The sequence below is a fragment of the Enhydra lutris genome, unplaced genomic scaffold (assembly GCF_002288905.1).
Source record: "Enhydra lutris kenyoni isolate GAN:26980312 unplaced genomic scaffold, ASM228890v2 scaffoldscaffold4, whole genome shotgun sequence".
Lineage (NCBI taxonomy): Eukaryota > Metazoa > Chordata > Mammalia > Carnivora > Mustelidae > Enhydra > Enhydra lutris.
The window spans coordinates 57,840,742-57,866,517 of NW_019154088.1; the positions used below are offsets into that span (position 1 = coordinate 57,840,742).

The following is a 25,776-nucleotide window of genomic DNA, read 5'->3' on the forward strand; positions in this document are numbered from 1 at the left end:
AAAGTATGACTAATTGTACCTTGTCTGGTGGGTGAGATTCTTAAGAACCCAGTGGAGAGGTTACTGGTTTGAGAATATTTGTTCATCCATTCAGTACTTTTTGTTGGGAATCTATGTTATACTACAGTGTGCTAAGTGCTAGAAATAAAATGGTGAAAAGGAATTATTAGTCCAATAAGGGCTATATTGGACTGTATCTTTCTTTTCCAAGGAGTAACCCTTGGAAATTAGTTAATTAAATTTTTGGACAAAGACAAAAGCAAAACTGGAAGTGAAAAGACAAAATATAAATTGTTACAAATACTATTGGGGATTAAAATAATAATTGACAGGGTGTTGAGATTTACTCTACATAGGGTTGAACACATCTTGCTCATTGTTGGATAGAGAGAGAAACACGTGCATGCATGTGCACACACACTCATACACACATGCACTCATTCTACATTATATTGGTTCTTTTTCTGTGGAGAACCCTTGTTAATATTGCTCCTAATAGCCACTATGGACGTTTTAGTTATCTTACCCTATATCTAAATTTATCTCTATTGCTATCTATCTAAATCTATACCATTTCTATATCTAAATATTTTATATAAATATAGACGTATTTAATAATAGAGATATAGAGCTCTTTCCATCTCTCCAATAATAGAGATATAGAGATGGAAAGAGAGATTGATAGAGAGGGAGAGATTATTTTAAGGAATTAGTTTATACAATTATAGAGGCTGGCAAGTTCAAAAATCTACAGGATGGGCTGATAGACTAGAAACCCAGGGAGAAGCCGATGTTGCAGTTGAAATCTAAAGCTTATCTGTGGGCCAAATTCCTTCTTGCTCTTGGGAGGTCAGTCTTTGTTCTGTTAAAGTCCTCCACTGATTGGATGAAGCCCACCCACATTATTGAGGGCATTCTGCTTTACACAAAGTCTGCCAATTTAAATGCTCATCTCATCCACAAAAATCACTTCCACAGAAATATCCAGAGAAGTGTTTGATGAAATATCTGGGCACTGTGGCTCAGTCAAGTTGACCCATGAAATTAACCATCACAGGTTCTTCCTTAACATCTCTGTGTTCTTGTTTCCTTCAGTGTATAATGATAAGGATGTTGGAAAGAGATCTTCACTTTTTAAAAACGTTTTATTATGGAAATTCTTAGACAGGAAAATAGAGAAAGAATCATATAATGAACCACACATCCCCATCACTCAATTTCAACAATTATTAACAAAGACAATTCATTTCTAAATTAAACTCTATTGTCTCCATTTCCTTGTTATTCTTGGGAAAAAGAGGGAATAGATCTGGCTTTTAAAAATCTCTCATCCTTTACTGTTTGTTTTCTTGCAACTTAGATAATGTGTTATTATCCCCTGCTTAAGAATTTGACCCAACAAATGAACATGTTACACACTAGCTGATTGCTAGGGATGGGAGACTTTAAATTAAGTGTTCAGAGGACCTTTGACAAATCTGGGCACATTTACAGTTGGAATATGAGGAGTTCTGCTTTCTGAGCTATTTATATAAGGGTATATAATGAGTTACCTTAGAAACAGATTCTTGTGGCATTTGAGCTTCCTCTGTGATGCTAGGATATTAATAAAAACAAATCTGAAGCTCTCTGTAAGTATGCTGTGGAAATGTTTAACACCTAAGTTTGAGAACTCCCTAAACACACATCACTATTTGAAAAATTTCTTTCATGAGTTTTCACTTTTGCAATGACTCTATAACATATGGAGGTGTGTGTGTATGTCTCTATATCTAACATATATAGTCCTGAGTTTTAATTTTGGCAGAAACTCTGGAGCCGTTTTGCATCTGAAATAGCCATAGCATGGAATTTTATGACGGAGTTCTAGGTAGACGTCTGTCAACCTTGGCAGTCCACATAGAGGCACCCATTAAATTCTTATTGCTTGGTGGATTGAAGGTCTTTCTCCCCTTCTTGAGCACACATCCTCAAGATTATATGAGGAGGCCTTAAACATACATCCTTTTGAATGGAGATGCTGAAACTAACTCACCAACTTTATGGGTAGCTTTGAGGGATTTTGATATAGCGGAGATGAACTTGTTGTTTTCATTTATAGGTCAGGAAATTGCTCGTAAGTTTGGAGCTTGTGCTTTTACAGGTGCAAAAGAATGGCATAATTAACAGCTTTTGTTCTCTTTGTGATATCTTCCAGAAATAGACAGTGTCTGGAGGATACCATAGGTGGCAAAAGTTCTATTTATCAGAGGACATTAGGTTTTTGTGCTTCTCTTGTCAGCAAGACAGCCATGCTTATTGTACTTTAAAGAGATACATGCCTTAAATTAAAAAAAAAAAAAAAGACTTCAGTTGATAAGTAGACAACAAGGAGAAAGGATTACTGTTTGTGTAAAATAGTAGCACAGATTGTTTTCTGCACTAAAGTGGGTGTTATAAGTTTATATGCTTAACTAGCTATTTGAGTAATCAGTTTTAAGCTAGTTATTGGAATAACAGCTTTAAAATATCATTTTCTTATCCTGACAGATGAAAGTAAAAGAAAGAACATGTCTGCGGTCACACATTTCCATAAAAATATCTGCTTTCCTCTAAAACCCACTTAAAGGAGCAAATGCTTTATTCACAAAAACTCTCATAATAATTGCAAGTTTGTGTTATTCTAAGCTTGCTGAGTGAGGTTTAACAACAAGGCAACAGGTATTATTTGAAGTGTGTGAATTTAGGAATGCCAAAAACATTTTGAGTCTTATTTTCTCAGTTTCTATACTCTGGGTCTTAAACAGTTCTTAAAACTTAGGAACAATTAATGTCAGTGTTATAGAATGAAAATTGCTATCTGCTTAAAATCTTTTCTTTTTTTTTTGTTTTTCTCCAGTGAGGATTGACTGTAAAAGTGGTAATTTACAGTTGTCATCCCACAAAAGTGTGGGCACTTAATGTGAGAGGAGGTGATAGAGAAAACCTTATCTTTGGGCATTTGAATATTTCTTTTAAAATTATTTTGAAACAAAATACAAATCATGGCATTACAAGACACATTATGGAAAGTACAGTGGAATTCTCAATGTCTTACCTGGAATCTTTAGCAGAAAGTTCTCTCTCTTTTTTTTTTTTTAATTTGTTTTTTATCTTCCCAAATCCTTTTATCGCTCTTCTTTCCCTAAACAAGTAATGCCTACTATAGCTGTACTCAGTAGCTCATGATTCTCTGTTGGAAAGATGTCAGAATTTAAGCATTTTTTATTTTTCTCATTTCTCTTATAATCAAAGACCTAAACTGGTATTAGTTTTAAGACCATTTTAGAGCAAGAGTTCCATTTAGAATTTTCTCCAAAGAATCTAAAACTAACCAAAATGTGTATTTTGTGTGGGACTGTATTTAGAAATGGGATACCAATGTGAAATGTCACTTTCCATATCAGCTGGAGGTTTTTCTTTTCATTAGTTGCTCTATTGTAGGCCTCACATTTATACTAGTATGCTTTGCGGAATGAAATGTTAGTATTTCATTACTAGAAAGTAGAATCTCATTCATTATGGGTAGTAAACCCTCGTTGGACTGAACTGTGCTAACAGTAGACTTCAGGGGCATTTGCTAATCCTCAGCAAGCAAGCTTTCATATCTTTCAGTGAGAAATGGGAAGGAATTGAAAGCAAAAGAGAAGAAAAAAGTACAAGACAGGCATTGTTGGCTTAAAATAGAAATATAACTAACATTTTGGTTTAACTGAATAAATACAATCTGTGTGACTATATATAATGCTATAAAATAGGTCACACATGTATGTGGAATTAGTTAAGAACATTTGGATCCACGATTATGCTGCGAAAACAGTGCTCCCAGTTCTTATGTGAAATTCCCCACCAGTGGGAAGGGAAATGTGAATAAAGGAGTGTTTTCAGATGTTCTTTGACCAGGGCCACTTTAGGCAGGACTGAGAGACATCATATACCACCTACCCAACCTCCTTGTGTTTGCAACCACAAAGATCCCATTAAGTCTGCTGCTTTTGATGGGCTCCCGGGGGGAACTGATTATTAATGTTTGCCAGACACAAAAGTATTGATATTGTCATGTTATTAACATTACTATTCTAAGAGCCCAGTCATCAAGGACCCCAAGAGATCTTATTTTGATAACCACTAATGAAGGAGATAAAATGTGTAGGAATAGTAATTTTTGTAATGAACAATTTTACTGCCTGCTTTTTTTGAAGCTTATGCAAGCAAATGAAAAGGGAAAACATAAGGAAAAATATTGAACAATTGTTACCATTGATTTAGGTTGAGAGTTCCAACCTAAGAGTATTGATATGTTCATTCATAGACAGAAGGAGGCCAGTATAAATAAGAATATGAGGCCATATCCTAAGACCTAGCGGAAACATGTATAATAGATTAATACTTTGTGCTGCAATGGTTTTTGGCTGTATATGAAAATTTTATTAGATATAAGATTCATATTTTTTTCATCACAAACATAGTGGGATCCAATTTAAAATGGTGTAATTGTTGGTTCAGGGTATCTTCCAGAGACAGATTAATCTCACCAATCTGTGCTCTTCATAGCAGTGATAGTGGGGGGTGGCAATGAGGAGTCCTTTGAGACTCTACAAAAGGTATATTCAGATATTCAAAACTAGTGATTGCCTCTTCTATGGTAGTCACTCAACTAAATGCTGACAATAGGCAAAGACAAAACTAACCTGTTACCTGTTCTCATGGAGTTTCTAGTCTAGTGAGGAAGACAGATGTTTAAAGAAATAATTACATAAGTTTTCAATAAGCTATAATTATAAGCCCTAAAGACTCCACCAAAAACTACTAGAACTGATCATTGAATTCAGTAAGGTTGCAGGATATAAAATCAATATGTAGAAATGTAGAAATATGTTGCATTCCTTTATAATAATAATGAGTAGCAGAAAATGAAATTAAGCAGAAAGTAAAATTAAGAAAACAATCCCATTTACAATTGCACCAAAAATAAAATATCTAGGAATAAACTTAACCAAAGAGGTGAAAGAATTGTACTCTGAAAACTTTAAACTAATGAAAAAAAATCAAGATGATGCAAAGAACTGGAAAGGCATTCCATGCTCATGGTTTGGAAGGAGAAATATTGCTAAAATATCTATACTACCCAAAGCAATCTATAGATTTAATGCAATCCCTAACAAAATACCAACAGCAATTTTAACGGAACTAGAATAAACAATCTTAAAGTTTGTATGGAACTACAAAAGACTCAATTAGCCAAAGCAACCTTGAAAATGAAAAACAAAACGAGATATCACAATTCCAGATTTCAGGTTATATTACAAAATGGTAGTAATTAAAACAGTATGGTACTGGCATTAAATAGACACATAGGTCAATCGAATAGAATAGAAAACTCAGAAATAAGCCCACAATATTATGGTCAATTAATCTTTGACAAAAGAGGAATGAATATACAATGGGAAAACTCTCTCCAATAAATGGTGTTGGGAAAACTGGACAGTTACATGCAAAAAGAGAAAACTGGACCAATTTCTTTCACTGTACACAAAAATAAACTCGAAATGGGTTAAAGACCTAAATGTGAGACCTGAAACCATAAAAATCCTTGAAGAGAGGCATAGGTGGTACTCTCTCTGATATTGATTCTAGCAACATTTTTCTAGATATGTGTCCTGCAGCAAAGAAAGTAAAAGCAAAAATAAAGTATTGGGACTGCATCAAAATAAAAAAGTTTCTGTATAGCAAAGGAAAAAATTAACAAAACTGAAAGGCAACCTATGGAATGGGAAATATATTTGCAAATGACATATCTGATAAATGGTTAGTATTCAAAATATATAAAGAACTGATACAATTTGATATTCAAAAAACAAATAATCCAATAAAGAAACAGGCAGAACACATGAGCAGACATTTCTCCAAAGAAGACATACAGATGGCCAACAGACACGTGAAAAAGATGCTCAATGTCACTCAACATCAGGGAAATGCAAATCAAAACTACACTGAGATATCACCTCACACCTGTCAGAATGGCTAAAATAAAAAACACAAGAAACAAAAAGTGTTGGCGAGAATGTGGAGAAAAAGCAACCATCTTGCACTGTTGGTGGGAAAGCAAACTGGTCAGCCACTGTGGAAAATGGTATGGAGTCTCCTCAAAAAATTAAAAATAGAATTATCCTATGATCCAGGAATTGCACTACTGGATATTTACCCCCAAAATATAAAAAGGCTAACTCAAAGAGAGACATGCATCCTTGTGTTTATTGCAGCATTATTTACAATAGCCAAACTAAGGAAGCAGCTTGTGTCCATCAACTGATAAATAGAAAAGAAGATGTGGTATATATATATATGCAATAGAACATTTTTCAGCCATAGAAATAATGAAATCTTGCCATTTGCAACAACATGGATAGAGCTAGAAAGTAAGAGAAATAAGTCAGTCAGAGAAGGACAAATACCATATGATCTCATTCATATTAGTGGAATTTAAGAAACAAAACAAGCAAAGGGGGAAGTAAAGAGAAAGAGAGACAGACCAAGAAACAGACTCTTAACTATAAAGAACTAACTGAGGGTTACCAGAGGGAAGGTAGGTGAGGGAATTTTTAAAAAGCTACAGTTATAATATAGTACGTGTTAATAAGAAGGAATAAAAGGTGTTAAGAGAGATTATTTCAGGGGCAACTGGGTGGCTCAGTGGTTAAGCAGTCTATGCTTGGTTTCAGCTCAGGTTATGATCAGGGTCAATGGATCCAGCCCAGTGTCATTTTCTATGCTCAGTGCAGAGTTTGCTTATCCCTCTCCCTCCCTCTCTGTGCCTCTCCCCCCATGCACACACCTCTCTCTCTCTCTCTATCAAATAAATATATAAAATGTGTTTTTTAGAAGAGACTATTTCGGGGAGACATAATTGAGTCTGGATTATGTCAAGCTGAGCCCTAAAATGAGATAGATGTGCTTTGGGGGACAGGAAGGAAGCCTGGGGGGAGGAGCACAGCCTCAGCAAGTAGACCCAGTGGGAGGAGCCTGTTGAAGTAAGATGCTGAAGAAGGCGGACAAGATATTGAAGAACAGAGAGCACATAGAGAGATGGTTAAAGATAAGAAGGGGTCAAAGCATGCATGGCTTCCTAAGTCCTGTGGAGGATTTTGGACTTTATCTTAGAAGCAATAAGAAGTAATTTTAAGTCATTTCAAACATGGAATGACACAACCAAATATGGGTCTTAAAAAAACATAAAGGCCATTCTGCCTTAGATATAATAGAGAGTCTAAAATATCGAATGGGCTTATGAGATTTGGAGAATATACAAAAGGTGCTATTGTTACAATGGAAAAAACACTGAGCAACTTAAACCTCTGGTTGAGCCAACCTTAGTCTTTTGAGGTCATCATGTGCAAACACAAAGGTGTCTGTTGGATAGTTTGAAAAATATATTTTGGAATAAGTCTTCCTTAACTTCAGCAGTACTTCAGAATATTTTTAAAAACCTTATTACAATTACTTAGAAAAAGAATTCCAATGGTTTTCATATTTTAAAAAAAGGTTCATTAGTGAAATAGGCAGCTGAGGTAGAGTGGAAACAAAATGAGAATAGAGTCAGACAAACCTGGATTTGAACCTCATGTTGGACACTAATGAGGGAAGTACCTTCACATTTTTTATTTCTAAGATCTTCACTGACTTACTGACATTTTAAAATTTTTATTTAATTTTTTCAGTGTTCCAAGATTCATTGTTTATGCACCACACCAAGTGCTCCATGCAGTAGGTGGCCTCCTTAATACCCACCACCAGGCTCACCTATCCCTCCACCCACTTCCCCTCCAAATCCCTCAGTTTGTTTCTCAGAGTCCATGCTTTGTCTCCCTCTCCGATTTCCCCCAATTCACTTTTCCTTTCTTTCTTCTAATGTCCTCCATGTTATTCCCTATGCACCACAAGTAAGTGAAACCATGTGATAATTGACTCTCTCTGCTTGACTTATTTCACTCAGCATAGTCTCCTCCAGCCCTGTCTCTGTTGATACAAAAGTTGGGTATTCATCCTTTCTGAAGGAGTCATAATATTCCATTGTATATATGGAATATATACAATATATATATAGCTTCTTTATCCATTCATCTGTTGAAGGGCATCTTGCCTCTTTCCACAATTTGGCCATTGTGGCCATTGCTGCTATGAACATTGGGGTACAGATGGCCCTTCTTTTCACTACATCTGTATCTTTGGGGTAAAAACCCAGTAGTGCAATTACAGGGTCATCGGATAGCTCTCTTTTTAACTTCTTAAGGAATCTCCAGACTGTTTTCCAAAGTGGCTGTACCAACTTGCATTCCCACCAACAGCGTAAGAGGGTTCCCCTTTCTCCATATCCTCTCCAACACTTGTTGTTTACTGTCTTGTTAATTTTGGCCATTCTAACTGGTGGAAGGTGGTATCTCAATGTGATTTTGATTTGAATCTCCCTGATGGCTAATGATGATGAACATTTTTTCATGTGTCTGTTAGCCATTTGTATGTCTTCTTTGGAGAAGTGTCTGCTCATGTCTTCTGCCCATTTTTTGACGTGATCATCTGTTTTTTTGAGTCTTGAGTTTGAGTAGTTCTTTATAGATCTTGGATATCAGCCCTTTGTCTGTAGTGTCATTTGGGAATATCTTCGCTGTGCAGAAGCTTTTAATCTTGATGAAGTCCCAAAAGTTCATTTTCGTTTTTGTTTCCTTTGCCTTTGGAGACATGTCTTGAAAGAAATTGCTGTGGCCAATGTTGAAGAGATTACTGCCTATGTTCTTCTCTGGGATTTTGATAGATTCCTGCCTCACATTGAGGTCTTTTGTCCATTTCGAGTTTATCTTTGTGTACGGTGTAAGAGAATGGTCAAGTTTCATTCTTCTATACATAGCTGTCAATTTTCCCAGCACCATTTATTAAAGAGGCTGTCTTTTTCCCATTGTATATTTTTTCCTGCTTTGTCAAAGATGATTTGACATAGAGTTGTGGGTCCATATCTGGGCTCTCTACTCTGTTCCACTGGTCTATGTGTCTGTTTTTGTGCCAGTACCATGCTGTCTTGGTGATCACAGCTTTGCAGTAAAGCTTGAAATCAGGAAAAGTGATGCCCCTAGTTTTGTTTTTCTTTTCCACATTTCATTAGCAATTTGGGGTCTTTTTTGGTTCCATACAAATTTCAGGATTGTTTGTTCCAGCACTTTGAAAAATACCCGTGGAATTTTGATTGGGATGGCATTGAAAGTATAGATTGCTCTAGGCAGTATAGACATTTTAACAATGTTTATTCTTCCGATCCGTGAGCATGGAATGCTTTTCCATCTTTTTGTGTCTTCTTCAATTTCTTTCATGAGTGTTCTGTAGTTCCTCAAGTACAGATTCTTTGGTTAGGTTTATTCCCAGGTATCTTATGGTTCTTGGTGCTATAGTAAATGGAATTGATTTTCTAATCTCCCTTTCTATGTTTTCATGTTAGTGTATAAGAAAGCAACTGATTTCTGTGCATTGATTTTGTATCCAGCTACATCACTGAATTGCTGAATGAGTTCTAGTAGTTTGAGGGTGGAGTCTTTTGGGTTTTCCATATAAAGGACCATGTCATCTGCGAAGAGAGAGAGTTTGACTTCTTCTTTGCCAATTTGAATATTTTTTATTTCTTTTTGTCTGATTGCTGTTGCTAGGACTTCTAGTACTATGTTGAACAACAGTGGTGAGAGTGGGCATCCTTGTCCTGTTTCTGATCTCAAAGGGAAGGCTGTCAGCTTTTCCCCACTGAGAATGATATTCACTGTGGGTTTTTCACAGATAGATTTTATGAAATTGAGGAATGTTCCCTCTATTCCTATACTTTGGAGAGTTTTAATCAGGAACAGATACTGTATTTTGTCCAATGCTTTTTTCTGCATCAATTGAGAGGACCATGTGGTTCTTCTCTCTTGTCTTATTGATTTGTTCTATCACATTGATTGATTTCTGAATGTTTAACCACCCTTGCATCCCAGGGGTAAATCCTACCTGGTCATGGTGGATAATCTTTTAATGTACTGTTGGATCTTATTAGCTAGGATCTTGCTGAGAATCTTGACATCCGTAATCATCAGGAATATTGGTCTGAAATTCTCCTTTTTGATGGGGTCTTTGCCTGGTTAGGGGATCAAGGTAATGCTGGCTTCACAGAAAGAGGCTGGAAATTTTCCTTCTGTTTCTATTTTTTGAAACAGCTTCAGGAGAATAGGTATTATTTCTTCTTTGAATGTTTGGTAGAATTCCCCAGGGAATCCGTCAGGTCCTGGCTTTTGTTTTTGGGGAGGTTTTTGGTCACTGTTTCTATCTCATTAGATATTCAGGTTGTCAATTTCTTCCTGTTTCAGTCTTGGAAGTTTATAAGTTTCCAGGAATGCATCCATTTCTTCTAGGTTGCTTAACTTATTGGCATATAACTGTTAAGAATTTCTGATGATTGTTTCTATTTCCTTGGTGTTAGTTGTGATCTCTCCCCTTTCATTCATAATCTTATTAATTTGAGACCTCTCTCTTTTCTTTTTGATTTGTTTGGCCAGTGGTTTATTGATAAGCCACTGGCCATTTGATTTATTGACTCTTTCAGAGAACCAGTTTCTAGTTTTATTGATGTGTTCTACTGTATGTCTAGTTTCTAGCTCCTTGATCTCTGTTCTAATCTTGATTATTTCCTTTCTTGTGTGTAGGGTTGGATTAATTTGTTGATTTTCCAGTTCTTTAAGGTATAAAGAGAGCTGGTGTATTCTGGATTTTTCAATTTTTTTTAGTGAGGCTTGGATGGCTATGTATTTCCCCCTTAGAACTGCCTTTGCTGCATCTCATAGGTTTTGGACCGAATGTGTCTTCATTCTTATTGGTTTCCATGAATTGTTTAAGTTCTTCTTTTACTTCCTGGTTGATCCAAACATTCTTGAGCAGGATGGTCTTTAGTGTCCAAGTATTTGAATTCCTTCCAAACTTTTTCTTGTGGCTGAGTTCCAGTTTCAGAGCATTGTGGTCTGAGAATATGCAGGGAATAATCTCAATCTTTTGGGATCAGTTGAGCCCTGATTTGTGACCTAGTATGTAGTCTATTCTGGAGAAAGTTCCATGTGTGCTTGAGAAGGATGAGTGTTCTGTGGAATGTTCTGCATATATCTATGAAATCCATCTGGTCCAGTGTGTCATTCAAAGCTCTTGTTTCTTTATTGATTTTTCTGCTTGGATGATCTGTCTATTACTGAGAGTGGCGTGTTAAGATCCCCTACAATTAATGCATTCATATCAATATGGCTTTTTATTTTGATTAACAATTGGCTCAGATACTTGCCTGCTCCCATATTGGGGGCATAAATATTTACAATTGTTAGATCTTCTTGGTGGATAGACCCTTTACGAATGATGGAATGACGTAGTGTCCTTATGTATCTCTGACCACAGTCTTTAGTTTAAAATGTAATTTATCTGATATGAGAATCGCTACCCCAGCTTTCTTTGGAGGCCTGTTGGCATCAAAGATGCTTCTCCATCCCTTCACTTTCAGTTTGGATGTATCTTTATGTTCCAAATGTGTCCCTTATAGACAGCATATGGACGGGTTCTGTCATTTTATCCAGTCTGCAACTCTCTGCCATTTTATGGGAACATTTAGGCCATTCACGTTGAGAGTGATTATTGAAAGATAAGTTTTTATTGACATCACATTACCTGTGAAGTCCTTGTTTCTATAGATTGTCTCTGTAAATTTCTGTTCTGTGTCACTCTTGGGTTCTTTTTTCTTTTATAGAACCCCCTTAATATTTCTTATAGTGCCGGCTTGGTGGTCACATACCTTTTTAAACCTTGCCGGTCTTGGAAGCTCTTTATCTCTCTATCTATTTTGAATGTCATTCTTGCTGGATAAAGTATTCTTGGGTGCGTGTTCTTCTCATTGAGTGCCCTGAATATGTCTTGTCAACCCTTTCTGGCTTGCCAGGTTTCTGTGGACAAGTCTGACATTATTCTGGTGATCCTTCTTCTGTACGTAAGGAATCTCTTCCCCCTAGCCACCCTTAAGACCTCCTGACTGTGGCGCCTGGGTGCCTCAGTTGGTTAAATGACTGCCTTTGGCTCGGGTCAAGATCCTGGAGTCCCAGGATTGAGTCCTGCATTGGGCTCCCAGCTCCATGGGGAGTCTGCTTCTCCCTCTGACCTTCTTCCCTCTCATGCTCTCTCTCACTACCAAATAAATAAATAAAATCTTAAAAAAAAAAAGACCTCGTGTCTAAAATTATGATTCATGAATTTCACAATTAAGTGTCTGGATATTTTTCTAGACTTGTTGATCTTGGAGGGTGTCCTTTCTGCCTCTAGGACACGAGCACTTCTTCCATTCCCCAGACTGGGGAAATTTTCATCCAGAATTTTTTCAACTATATCTTCTAGTCTTCTCTCTTTCTCCACCCCCTCAGGGATCCCAATAATTCTGGTGTTGAAATGTTTCATGGTGTCATTTATTTCCCTAATTCTGTTTTCATGGCTCCTAAGACGTTTGTTCCAGGCCTCCTCCTGATACTTCTTTTCTATCAGTTTGTCTTCTAGATCACTAATTCTATCTTCTGCATTGGTTACCCTAGCTGTTAGAGTATTTAGATTAGATTGGATCTCACTGATAGCATTTTTAACTTCTGCCAGATCAGCTCTTACTTCCACCCTTAGAGATTCTATGTTGTCACTAATGGCCTTCTCCAACCTAGCCATTGCCTGGATAATTGTTACCCTGAATTCCCTTTCCAACATACTGTTTATGTCCATATCCAATAGTTCTGTGGCTGAGGCACAGTCTCTGAATTTTTTCTGTGTTGGTGTTCCTTCTCCTAGTCATTTTGGTGAGAGGTGGTTGAGGGGATGTATAGCTGAATCTATCAGCCATGATCTAAGCAAGTTGCACCCTCTCCACTGATGTCTTCTGCTCCCGTAGAGATCCACAAGTATATAGTCGTACATTTCAGCCTGATTTCATGGATGTTCAGAGTGTTCTGGTAGATAGCTCCCTTTAGGGGACCAGTTGAAACAGGGTCTCCTACTTCTCCACCATCTTCCCCCTCCTCTGACCTCTTATTGGTATTTTATGAAGATTTGGAATAGGGGTTAAAGCAAGAATTTGGAAATCAAAGGAGAATTGGAATACTAGCTCCATTCTTTATTATTGATATGAAACTTGGGGGGCAAGGCACTTGTCTTTTCTGAGCTTCAGTTTTTTTCAACTATAAAATGGGAAGGCTAATATCTTTCACAAAGAGTTTTTATTCATGTAAGCTGTCAGAAAGCATGCATGCTGCAAAGTGGCAAATGTTAGCTATAATGATAGTATCATATTTCTGGGGTCTTAGCACATTATGGAAGAGATTACAAGAGTTTAATTTGTTTTCACCTTTAAAAATTTTTTTTTAGTATTATGTTATGTTAGTCACCATACAGTCGATCATTAGTTTTTGATGTAGTGTTCCATGATTCATTGTTTGCATATAACACCCAGTGCTCCATGCAATCTGTGCCCTCCTTAATACCCATCACTGGGCTAACCCATTCCCCCATTCCCCTCCCTTCTAGTCTCTCATGATTCTTGTCCCTCTTGTCTCTTGTCCCTCTCCAATTTCCCCCAATTCACTTTTTCTTTCCTTCTTCTAATGTCTTCCATGTTATTCCTTATGCTGCACAAATAAGTAAAACCATATGATAATTGACTCTCTCTGTTATACTTAGTTCCCTCAGCACAATCTCCTCCAGTCTCATCCACGTTGATGTTAAAGTTGGGTATTCATCCTCTCTGATGGCTGAGTAATATTCCATTGTGTATATTGACCACATTTTTATCCATTCATCTGTTGAAGAGCATCTTGGCTCTTTCCACATTTTGGCTTTCACCTTTTAAAATGTTACAAGTTTGGGTTTAGTAATGAGTAGCTGATATTCAGGGCCTGTTAGGTAATGGACTCTATTCTTGGTGCTTTAGAAACATTGTGTAATCTAATTGCCACTGTGAATTGTAAGACAGGGGGCGGTGCCCCCGATACTGCAGATAAAGACATTTAGGTACACACAGGTAATGTGATTTGCCCTATGCTGTGGCATAAGTGAGAGATTATCCAACACTGAGTCTTGTTTTGTGTGATTCCAAGGCCATTGCTACTGTTTTTCCTCATGCTGTCTCATTTTTCTCAATGTCTACTGATGAAAGTATGTTTTGATTATAGGACAATTTCACATTTAGATTTACACTAGTTGTCTCCCCCTCCCCCACTTGAAGCCTAATGGTAAATGGTCTGTTGTATTGCACATACCCTAACAATGAAAATATGGCTATATTTTATCCATATTGTTGACATAAATAGTCTTCAGTAGTCCATTTTTATTTTTAAGATTCCAGCCTTTAGAACACATTTTGACAAATGCTACAAAAGATATTTCATCTCAGTGACACATATTCCTACCCACATAACAAATTTTCTCCTAACAGAAAACACCTGTAGTCTCTTTTGAATCATGTTGAAGATGGATTACAGCCCATTTTATAGTTCTTACTTGGAAAACTAAACTTCTATAATAAAAAAAATTATTCATGTTTCTGAGCCTTCCTGTTCATACTAGGTGATACAAGATGCCTTTCTCTGAAGACATGATAATTGTCATAAAAATCATAGGCTTAATTAGCCTTACGACCTAAGAAGTCAGTGATAAGTAACCTACATTTAATTGATGACACAAAGAAGTTAACTATTAGCTACGAGAAGGCACTTCAAATTAACCCAGTATCCTTTTTTTTTTTTTAAGATTTTATTTATTTGACAGAGATCACAAGTAGGCAGAGAGGCAGGCAGAGAGAGAGGAGGAAGCAGGCTCTTAGTTGAGTAGAGAGCCCGATGCGGGGCTCGATCCCAGGACCCTGAGATCATGACCTGAGCCGAAGGCAGAGGCTTTAACCCGCTGAGCCACCCAGGCGCCCCAACCCAGTATTCTTTTTTATATAATTTTTTTATTATAGAAGTATAGTTGCCAAACACTGTTATATTAATTTCAGATATACAACATAGTGATTCAATAATTCTATACATTATGCACTGCTTATTATGGTGGGTGTCATAACCATCTGTCACCATACAACGCTGTTACAATATTGACTATATTCCCTATGCTGTACTTCTCATCCCTGTAACTTACTCATTTTATAATTGGAAGTTCATAGCCCTTAATCCTCTTTATCTATTTCACCCATCCCCACACCCAGTATTCTTGACTTGTACTTATAACTGTCCTACAGATATTGGTAGAGAATAAGAAGAATAGATTTTCCAAGGTGATTTCTCCTTTAAAAATTGCTAAACATTAACACACTTCAGTAGATGGACTTGTATAAGATTTTGATTTGAGGCTTGGTTACCTGGGGACCATATTATTGGAAATGTTTCCTTTTCTTTCAGAATGTGTTTGACTCTCTTGAGGAGCTCATAATCCTTTAAAAAATCACACAGGCATACAGGCTTCCACTTTATTTTTTACCAAAATAACATCCATTTTTAAGGCATATCTCCCAGAAGCCAGTATTTCTTCTTAGATGATAACTTTCTTCTCTTCTTCCAAGCATCTGTCATCAGGTAGAAAATGGGGTTAGAAAGACTTAACTAATAGCCTTTAAAGATCATGAGCATTATTATTGTGGGTATAGAATCACATCTTTACTGTTCATAATTACCCTTGGTGGGGATAATCAAAATATGTGATAAAGCATATGGCTCAGGAATTTGATAGTTTCCCCCTACAGAAACAACTCTTGAGTGTTTACTGTTCAGTCATTTCCTATGTTTAAAATGACCTTAATTAAATGCTTTTATAATTAAAATAGTATTCTAATTAAAATGATATTTAAAGAAATGTAGTGTAGCCCCTAGGAATATATCAATGTCATTCCTTCATCTTTATTTATTGGTTGTTACTAATACTTTTTAAAAACATTTTTTGAGGGGCGCCTGGGTGGCTCAGTGGGTTAAGCCTCTGCCTTCGGCTCAGGTCATGATCCCAGAGTCATGGGATCGAGCCCCACATCGGGCTCTCTGCTCAGCAGCGAGCCTGCTTCCCTTCCTATCTCTCTGCCTGCCTCTCTGCCTACTTATGATCTCTGTCAAATAAATAAATAAAATCTTTAAAAAAAAAAAATTTTTTTTGAATATAGTTGACACACAGTGTTATTTAGTTTCAGGTGTGTAACATAGTGTTTCAACTTCTCTCTATGTTATGTTGTCCTCAGACCTAAGTGTAGCTACCATCTGTCACCCTGATACTCTTACAATATTATTGACTATATTCCTTATGCTGCATCACTTACCCCTGTGACTTAGTGGTTACTAATTCTTTATTAGATTGCTAGTTTATTCTCAGTAATTTGAGAGGTTGTAAACTTTCCTCGGTTATGTTTATGGTAGGAACTCTTATGTCAAACATACACAAACCTATCTTTTGCTTTTTTTTTTGTACTTCTTATAATAATGAAATATCATGAACTTTCATTTCAAATAGTGAGCCTTCTCAGCTACCACAGACCTTACATGTATTTTTCCTTCTAATCCAAGGACCTGTGCTATCTTTTCATTACTATTTTTCTTTTCCTATATGTTTTAAAAAAATTATTGTTATAATACCAGAAGCTACTTTGTCTTTTCAGCTGTAAGAAAGTTCCTGAAGAACTAGGATACCAGATATATATCTGCTATTACCTTTGGGGTATTCTACCAAGCAAGTTGAAATTTATCTAAGCAACAAAATTATCTGGCTGGTATTCTGTCAGTACTTAGCTCTTTTGGCTTCAGACTGCTTTAGTTTAAAATAAAAGGTCTCCACTGTTGCAAACTAAGTAATTTTTCTGGTTCCTGCTTTAGGTTGCCCTTCTTTTTTTAGTATTTTGGAATATAGCAATTGGACATTGTTTCATATATAGACTGATATTTGACCTCTTTCCAATCACTCCATAATCATCTCCAGTTGGTCCATGAAATGGTTATTGACAAAAGTACAGAACCAATCTGAAAAGATTGGTTTATCTTTTTAATCTTTTATTTATATTGAATATATCCAGCCTCAGTATTACACACTTTTTGCCCAAGACTGGTAAATTCTTGGGTTTTAAAGCAGAAAGAAATTATTAGGGGTCATCTAGTGAGTTAACTCCACTTTACAGATAAAGAAAAATGAAGGGATCAGAGCTACTTAGCTTAGAAAATGTTCATTAGTAACTTTCATTCATTCATTCATTCATTCATTCAACAAACATTAGATAGGGTCCTTATCCCATGTGGGTCCTAGAGTTATTAAGTCTAAACACTGTCCATTGGAAGAGGAGGATTGACAAATAATTACCATGGCCAGTGAAAACTTATATCTTAGAGCACCGCATGTTATTCACAACTAATGAATCATTGAACATTATACCAAAAACTAATGATGTACTATACATTGGCTAATTGAATTTAAATTAAAAAAGGAGAAGAAAACTTATAAAGGCACATTTAAAGCCTCTCTGAGGCCACACCTTTGACTGTAGAAGAGTTGACATAGGCAATAGGAGTGTCATTGTAAAGAACTTTTAAGTATCTACCAGGCAGGTAGGGAGAGAAGGCATCTGGGCAGAGCAGAGAGAAGTCAGGGATGAGCATATTTGTTATGAAAAATGCTTGGTGTGTTAGTGAGTGTGACAGGCACTCACTTTACAATGAGAGGTGATAAAGAATAGCCAAGTTGTCACTGTGGGGCAGTATTATTGGGAACAGCTCATACAGAGCTAGACATTCTGTCAGGACAAGGCTCTGTGAGTTGTGAGAATGTTGAAATAGTTCCAAATTGGTTGATAAATAGCCACTGATCTGAGACCCCCTCCCCTCTATTGTCCTGTTGCATCTCCCAGAAGTCCTCACACCCAGTGATTCAGCAGTTAAAGAGTTGGCAGCTTGAAGGAGGCCTCTAGGACCACTCCAGCACTAAGGTCAGGCAGTGCTGATTGTTCATTTTCTGAGCATCTCTCCTCTTGCATGCCATAGTAAAGAATGTGAACTTTATCATATAATGTAGGGCTTGAAAATTCAGATGCTTCCAGCTGTCAGGTAGAGTGCACAGAAATGAATGAAGCAAGTGGGTACTTAAAACAGAGAGAGATGAGGATTGTAGTGAATTGGAGGCATCAAAATTAATTTTTTAAAAATTCTGTGTCAGTAAACATAAGTGAATCGTGATTTTGACAGATGGACTGCCAGTGCTCAAATTCTGCAGTATAAGTAATAGGAAAACCATAGTGGGTATTCTTTTTTTATTTTCTTTTTAAGCTAGGGGAGTGATGTAAGCTTTATTTTTTAGAAAAATTGCCATGAGGCTTTGATGGACAGAGATCATGAAGAAAGAAATAATGAGACCAAGGACATGACCTTTTACTAGTTCAAAGTTTGGAAAAGAAAATGCTGGCTTAAATTAAAGGGTTTTAGATTGCATATGGAAACAAAATTTTCTCTGTATTATTTATTATCTCTGTATTTATTTATTTATTATTTATTATATTATTTATTATAATAAAACAATAGAAAGGATTATTAAGGAAGATATGCAATTTCTGTCTTAAAAAGTTTCAAGTACCAAAAGGACAGTGGTAGAAGCTAAAACCAAGGATTTCTCAGGGAACTTTCTAGGTCTGCAATCTTCTGAAGCACATTTTAGGCACAGTATTTGTGGAGAAAAAAACGAACAACAACAAAAAATCCATGGGTGATGAAATGGAGTGGAAGAAATGCTGAAAGAACACTTTAATATTACTAAACAGGGGCTTTATGCGGTCATGTTAAGATGTCTTTTAACAATTCTGAGGTCTATTTATCAATTTAGCGAATTTGAGTACATACTATATGCTAGACACTATTCTATGCACAATATTAAATAGCACTCATTAATTCACTTATTGAGAATTGAGTAGATATTTAGCATACTTCTAGGCACTGTGGATAAGCTTGAGAATAAAACATAGAATTCCTGCCCTCCCGGAACGTCTATTCTAGGGAAGGAGATAGGCAATAAACCTACTAGAAGATCAGGTTCTGATGAGCAAACCTAGAGAATGGATTGAGGCTGGGGAAGACTTGAGATGGGAACCAGCTAAGTATGTAATTTCTGGGGAAATGAGAGTGTTGGAGAGGTGATTACAGTACAAAACACAACAGAAGAGTCTGCATAGCCCTAAAAATAGCAGAACTTAGAATGGAAGGAATAGAAGGGGGCAAGGGTGAAGAGAGAAAATCACAATTGTGAGTCTTGAGTGTTGAACACTTGCAGTAGTAAAAGTGATGTGCTAAGTTTTGATGGCTGAATTTGAGATTTTGGTGAGACACTCAAGTGTAGCTATTTTCTTAGATCAGTACTTCTCAAACTTTGGTGTGTGTCAGAGTCATCTGAGGAACTGGACAAAAATGAAAAGATGCAGTCATATTCCTTCAACCCACCTGAGCCTCTGGGTTTTTTTGTTTGTTTGTTTGTTTGTTTGTTTGTTTTGTTAGCTTACCAGATGATTTTCATACAAAGTTTTGAACCACTAGCTTAAATAACCAGAAATCCAAGTTATATAAAGGGATTGAACTATGGGCTGGAGATATATATTTTGGAGTTAAAAAAAGTATTGAGACTTATGGGTGGGTCAGCTGTCCCAGCTGATGAGTATGAAGGAGCAGGAGGAGTAACCATAGGACAATGAGTGGTTGCATATATGCAGTTGGTGGGAAGACAAGGAAGAGCCTGAAAGATAGCCACGTAAATTATATAGCATAAAGGGAAAGTGCAGAGACCTCAGTTTCCCTTTAATTGGATGTGGGCTCCGCGGGGACAGAGCTCAGGGTTGCCTTACACTGGCATTGTGCCCAGCACTTAATAGGCATTTATCAATATTTGTTTATTGATGAATCAACGTATATATGAATGGTTATTAAAAAGCCCCCTGAAAAAGCTAAGAAGAAATTTTTAGGAAAATGTAGGCAGTCCTATCAATTGCAGTCGCTGGAGAACACGAAGGCTGAAACATATAGGAGTGTTGGTAGACTGAGTCAGAAGGAAGCTATTGCTATAAAGAGGTGGGGTAGTTAAGTGCAAGCAGTGAATTTAGGCTCTGGTCATTTATAGCATTCATCCTGAGCTGTTGATGAACATTGTAAGGGCAATAAGAGATATATATATATGATCTTCACACTCACACACAATACACATACAAATGCAAATGCATATATGTCTATATTTGTATACGTGTATATGTATAAAAGTATAGATATTCAGCTCTAGAATCTTCATTGTGCTCTGTTGCTCTATAGCTGCCTCCTTCAAGTTGTGAATCTTGGGAGAAGGAGGGTCTCTCAGGAGTCTTCTAGGTTGTGGAGGATTGCCATCAGGAGATTGGAACACAATCAAAGACAACGAGATGCTAGGGTCATGTCTCCAGTAAGCTGCATATTCCATTTGCCGCTCTGTTTTTCTGTGGTTCTTTGCTCCCCAAGAATAGATATGATTTGTAGAAATTGCATAAAAATATAAAATCTTACTTTAAGATCTGCTAAAAGCTTTTTAATTCCAGGCACACATTTCCTTTGAAAGGATAATGTTTGTGTCATGAAGCAGAGATGATTATTAGCCTGCTCACTGGGATCTGCAGGTTTGTAGAGGAAGCATCCAACCTTCCTTGTATTTTGAAATGTCATATCCAACTGCCTCTTAATGAAGATTCATTTATCCTTTTCACACTGTTAAATATGGTCTGTGGGGATAGACTTCTCTCAGTCCACATGAATAGAGCCCATTACTGCCAATGGAAGTTTTGCACATGCCTGAGCAGGTGAATAGGCATTGAAGTGATCTACATTGAGACTAATTTTTATTTAGCTACTTTCAGATTTCAATGGTGATCTCTTTTTATCCTGAATGTTGTTTGACATTGATTATAGTTATCTGGTAATGGGTCTGAGGTTGTTACTGTAATAGGTATAAGTATCTCTTTCCTCTGTTTCAGCTGAGAAGTTTTGAGAGTGAACTATTCACAGCCATTAAGAGACCTCCAATTTAATTTATCATCATGCTTATTCTGTAGTTCACATTAAGTCCAGAGTACTGAAGGAGCTGAACAAGTGGACTGGTAGACATCAGTTAGCTGGCCATGATTTTGGCCATGGCGTCTCAGGATGCTCAGAACTTCTTCCAGCCTCTCTCTTCCTGGATATCTCGGGTTTATGAAGCTCTCCAGCAAGCAGGAGATATGCTATCTGCTTCGCTGGTTAACGTAAGCAAACAAGACTCTAAATTGAGTGACAAGCTAGACCAGGACTTAGATGATATTCATATTCAGGAAGCTTACTTTGAAGATGAAGAACAAGGCAATGATTGGTGTCAAGAGGATGCAAATCCCTTGTTTCTTGAAGTGGATCATTTCTCCTGTTGTAATAGTGATTTGCAGGACTCTGCCCAAAGTTCAAGCCCCAGACTTAGGCAACATGCAAAGGACTCATGTTCCATAATGTCCCAGTGGCCCAATCAGACCCTTGATGACCAAAAGCTACCACATGTGCTTTCTTCTATTGCTGAGGAAGAACATCACCTGGAAAAGCAAAGGAGTGACCTTCAACACAGCTTTGACAATCAGTTCTCTGGTATTTTAGAAAATGTTAATGGAAAAAAGCAAAGTAAGGTAGCCAGTGATCATTTCTCTGGGTTCTTCCAAGGGACATTTCTATTAATTATATATTTTTTTATTTTAGTTATCATATGAAGTTTATTATTTTTTTTCTCTCCTTATACCTTTCCACATACTAGCTTCTTATTGAGAGATGTACTCCCTAGGAATATTTTCAACATACAAAACTTTGGGAGATCCACATTTGTGGGCCCCATATTTCAGAACAATTGTTCAGAGCAAGTAAAATGGTGAAAACAAGTCTGTATGTTCTGTTTGAGAAGCCCTTGTGCATATGTCATGCTTTTTAAAATATCTTTTAAAATGTTCTCTTTTTTTCACTAGGTTAGGAGTCTCTAGATGTTACTATATTATTCAGTGTGAAATCCTGTGCAAAAAGCCATACTTGTTGCAAAATTTTTAGTTGATAACACTCCAAGAACACTTTTCACAGTGTTTCACTGAGACGTGATGTGAGATGACAGTAGATAGGAAATCTTTGAAATAAGAATAGCTTGATTTTCTTTAAGCCTTGAGTGGAAAGGACACATTTAAAACAAACTGTCTTTAGAGCTTTATCCTGTCAGATATCTTGAATATAGTAAAAATGTAATCAACTCTGTAAAAGTAGCTGTAGTATGTCCTGGCATGAATTTTTTAGGATTCTAATGCTCAAGCCTGAACCAAGGACATTGAATGTGGTTGAGGGGACACAGGTGCTGATACACCAAGAAAGGTGCTGAATGTGTGTATGTGATGTGTGGTTGTAATGTGTCTTTCACCAAGATTATTGGATCTTTTATGTGACAAAGTTGAAGCCATTAATTCTTTTCTTTTTGGAGGGAGCAGACTTTTCTGGGATACTTCACAGCCTCTTCATCCATTTTCAGTGATTCCTCTTAGCTTTATCTTTTTAGGGAAACATTTCATCCAGATACATGAAGCCTTAGAAAATGAGGAAACATGATTTCATTTTCTTTTTATAGTACTTTCTTGGTACTCTTATTTAAATTAATGTTGAAATGCTAGAATAAATTGGTAAAAACAGGGTAGGCTGATATTCTTTCTGAATCTGATAAACTTATAAATACATGCAATTTCAAGTCTTTACAAATTATCTGTAGAGATAATTCTAGAAATATCTGGGCAACCAATAGGATTTTTTAGATTTGACTTGAAATTTTTATTCCTATTTTAGAAAATTCTTGCTAAAGTTGAACTATATCTAAAATTAGTAACATGAAATTGGTTTAATATTTGCTTAATACTGGGTTTTTAAAATTTTTTAAATTGTGCTAATCCAGTGACAGTAAAACAACTGTGTTCATTTGTTTATTCAGGGGAAGTTTATTCACTAGATTGTAGCCTCTTGGAAGTCAGGGGCCATACCATAGATTAATTTTTGTATCCTTAACATCAAGCACAATGTTAGATATATAGCAGTACACCAAATAATAATTAATGACAAAGAGCAACAAAGAAAGCTAACAACTCTAAGAGGCAGATACTACTATTCTTCTCACCTCACAGTTGAGAAGACTGATGCTTAGAATGTTTGAGAATATTCCCAAGTTCCATATTTAGAAAAAGGCACAGCTCAGGGTGTCTTATTCTAGAATTTTTATATATTCTTTCTTTTTTTTTCTCCCCCATTTTCAAGGTATAATTTACGTGTGTTAAAATTCATTCCCGTTAGTATATAGTTCTGTGAGTTTTAACACACAGTCTTGTAACCACTGCCACGATCGAGGTATAAATAGTTCCATCACCTCAAAAAACTCCCCCAGGTCCCTTTGTACTCATTTCTCTTCTCTACCTCCAGCTCCTGGCAATTGCTGGTATATTTTCTCTCTATCATTTTGTCTTTTCCGGAATGCTGTATAAATGGAAATACGCAGATGGTAGCCTTTTGAGTCTGGCTTCTTTTATAATGCACTTACAGTAATGCATTTAAGATTTATCCGTGTTGCTGTGTGTTTCAGTAGTTCACTGTTTTGTTTTGTTTTTAATTGCTGAGTAGTATTCCGTGGCATGAATGTACCATAGTTTGTTGATCTGTTCATCAATTGAGGAATACTTGGGCTGTTTCCGTGTTTTAGCAATGTAAATAAAGCTGCTATAAACATTTGCAAAACAGGCTTCGGTGTAAATGTTAGTTTTCACTTCAACTAGTAAATACATGGAGTGGGATTGCTGGGTCATATGGGAGGTATAGGTATAAATTTATTAAAAAAAAGTTTTCTGAAGAACCATTTTGCATTCCTCAGAGTAATGTATGAGATTTTTGATCATTCATATCCTCATCAGGACTTTGCATTAATGTTATTATAAATTTTTTAAAATTTATTTTAATGTTCCAAAATCCATTGTTTATGCACCACACCCAGTGCTCCATGCAATACGTGCCCTCCGTAATACCACCAGGCTCCACCCAACCCCTCACCCCCCGTCGCCTCCAAAACCCTCAGTTTGTTTCTCAAAGTACAGTCCACAGGCTCTCAAGGTTTGTCTCCCCGTCCATTTTCCCCCAACTCACTTCTCCTCTCCATCTCTCAATGTCCTCCATGTTATTCCTTATGCTCCACAAGTAAGTGAAACCATATGATAATTGACTCTCTCTGTTTTACTTATTTCACTCAGCATAATCTCTTCCAGTCCCATCCATGTTGCTACAAAAGTTGGGTATTCATCCTTTCTGATAGAGGCATAATACTCCATAGTGTATATGGACCATATCTTCCTTATCCATTCATCCGTTGAAGGGCATCTTGGTTCTTTCCACAGTTTGGCGACCGTGGCCATTGCTGCTATAAACATTGGGGTACAGATGGCCCTTCTTTTCACTACATCTGTATCTTTGGGGTAAATACCCAGTAGTGCAATTGCAGGGTCATAAGGTAGCTCTATTTTCAATTTCTTAAGGAATCTCCACACTGTTACCAGCTCTCTTTACACCCTAGAGAACTGGAGAATTAACAACAAATTAAGCCAGCATCACATACAAGAAGGGAAATAATCAAGATTAGAACAGAGATCAATTAGATAGAAAGTAGAGATATAGTAAAACACATCAAGGAAATCAGAAGCTTTTTTTTTAAATAAATTTTTTTTTTTAAAGCCATTCTCATAGGTGTGTAATGAAAGCTCATGTCAGGAGATAACTCTCCATTGGTCTTTTGCATTTTTGTATGTCTTATGAGCAAAGCCACAAATAGCCTTTTATTTTGGACTGTGTTTTCAAGGATGTTTGTATGACAAAGAAACTTGGAAGATAGAGATAGCATCTCTCTTCAGAGTAGAGAGAAGATGTGTTTGCCACTCAGTCTAATAAAGATAATGTCTCTTCAGGGTGAAGCTTAGGCAGATTTGCTTGCAAATGATAAGGGATTTTACAAGCCTGGCGTTCCTTGGCTGTGCCATAAACCCACTGCATGCACAACATCTATCTGTGTCTGCCTCTGTATCATCCCCAACTATGGACAGTGGGATACTGATGTGAATGTGGTATTCACGTTGTATGTTGTGCTGGAATAACTGTCCTTTGTCTCTGACCAGAAGTCTTTCATCTTCCACCAACATCCATAACACAGTAGCGGGCTAACTTGTTGCTCTGCAAGTAAAGTAAAAATCTCAGGCCTTTCATAGGTTTTAACCTCTTGTTTTGATTTTAATTTGCATTTCCCTCAAAATTAACGGCATTGAGCATCGTTTCACATAGTTATTTATCATCTGTGTAGTTTCTTTAGTAAAGTCTTCAAGTCTTTTGTCCACTTTTATTGAATCTTTTTTTTTTAATTTTTATAAACATATAATATATTTTTATCCCCAGGGGTACAGGTCTGTGAATCACCAGGTTTACACACTTCACAGCACTCACCATAGCACATACCGTCCCCAATGTCCATAACCCCACCCCCCTCTCCCAACCCCCCTCCCCCCAGCAACCCTCAGTTTGTTTTGTGAGATTAAGAGTCACTTATGGTTTGTCTCCCTCCCGAACCTATCTTGTTTCATTTATTCTTCTCCTACCCCCTTAA

General features: G+C 36.7%; 1 protein-coding gene across 1 annotated transcript in view; it reads left to right on the plus strand.

Annotated features, from left to right (window-relative positions):
* Positions 1-21,226: 21,226 nt before the first annotated feature.
* Positions 21,227-25,776, plus strand: part of LOC111140616 (synaptotagmin 16) — a 101,528-nt gene continuing 96,978 nt past the window's right edge. The window contains exon 1 of the mRNA XM_022492810.1: positions 21,227-21,749. Coding sequence (XP_022348518.1) covers positions 21,227-21,749 — 523 coding nt within the window. The remainder of the gene's footprint in view (positions 21,750-25,776) is intronic.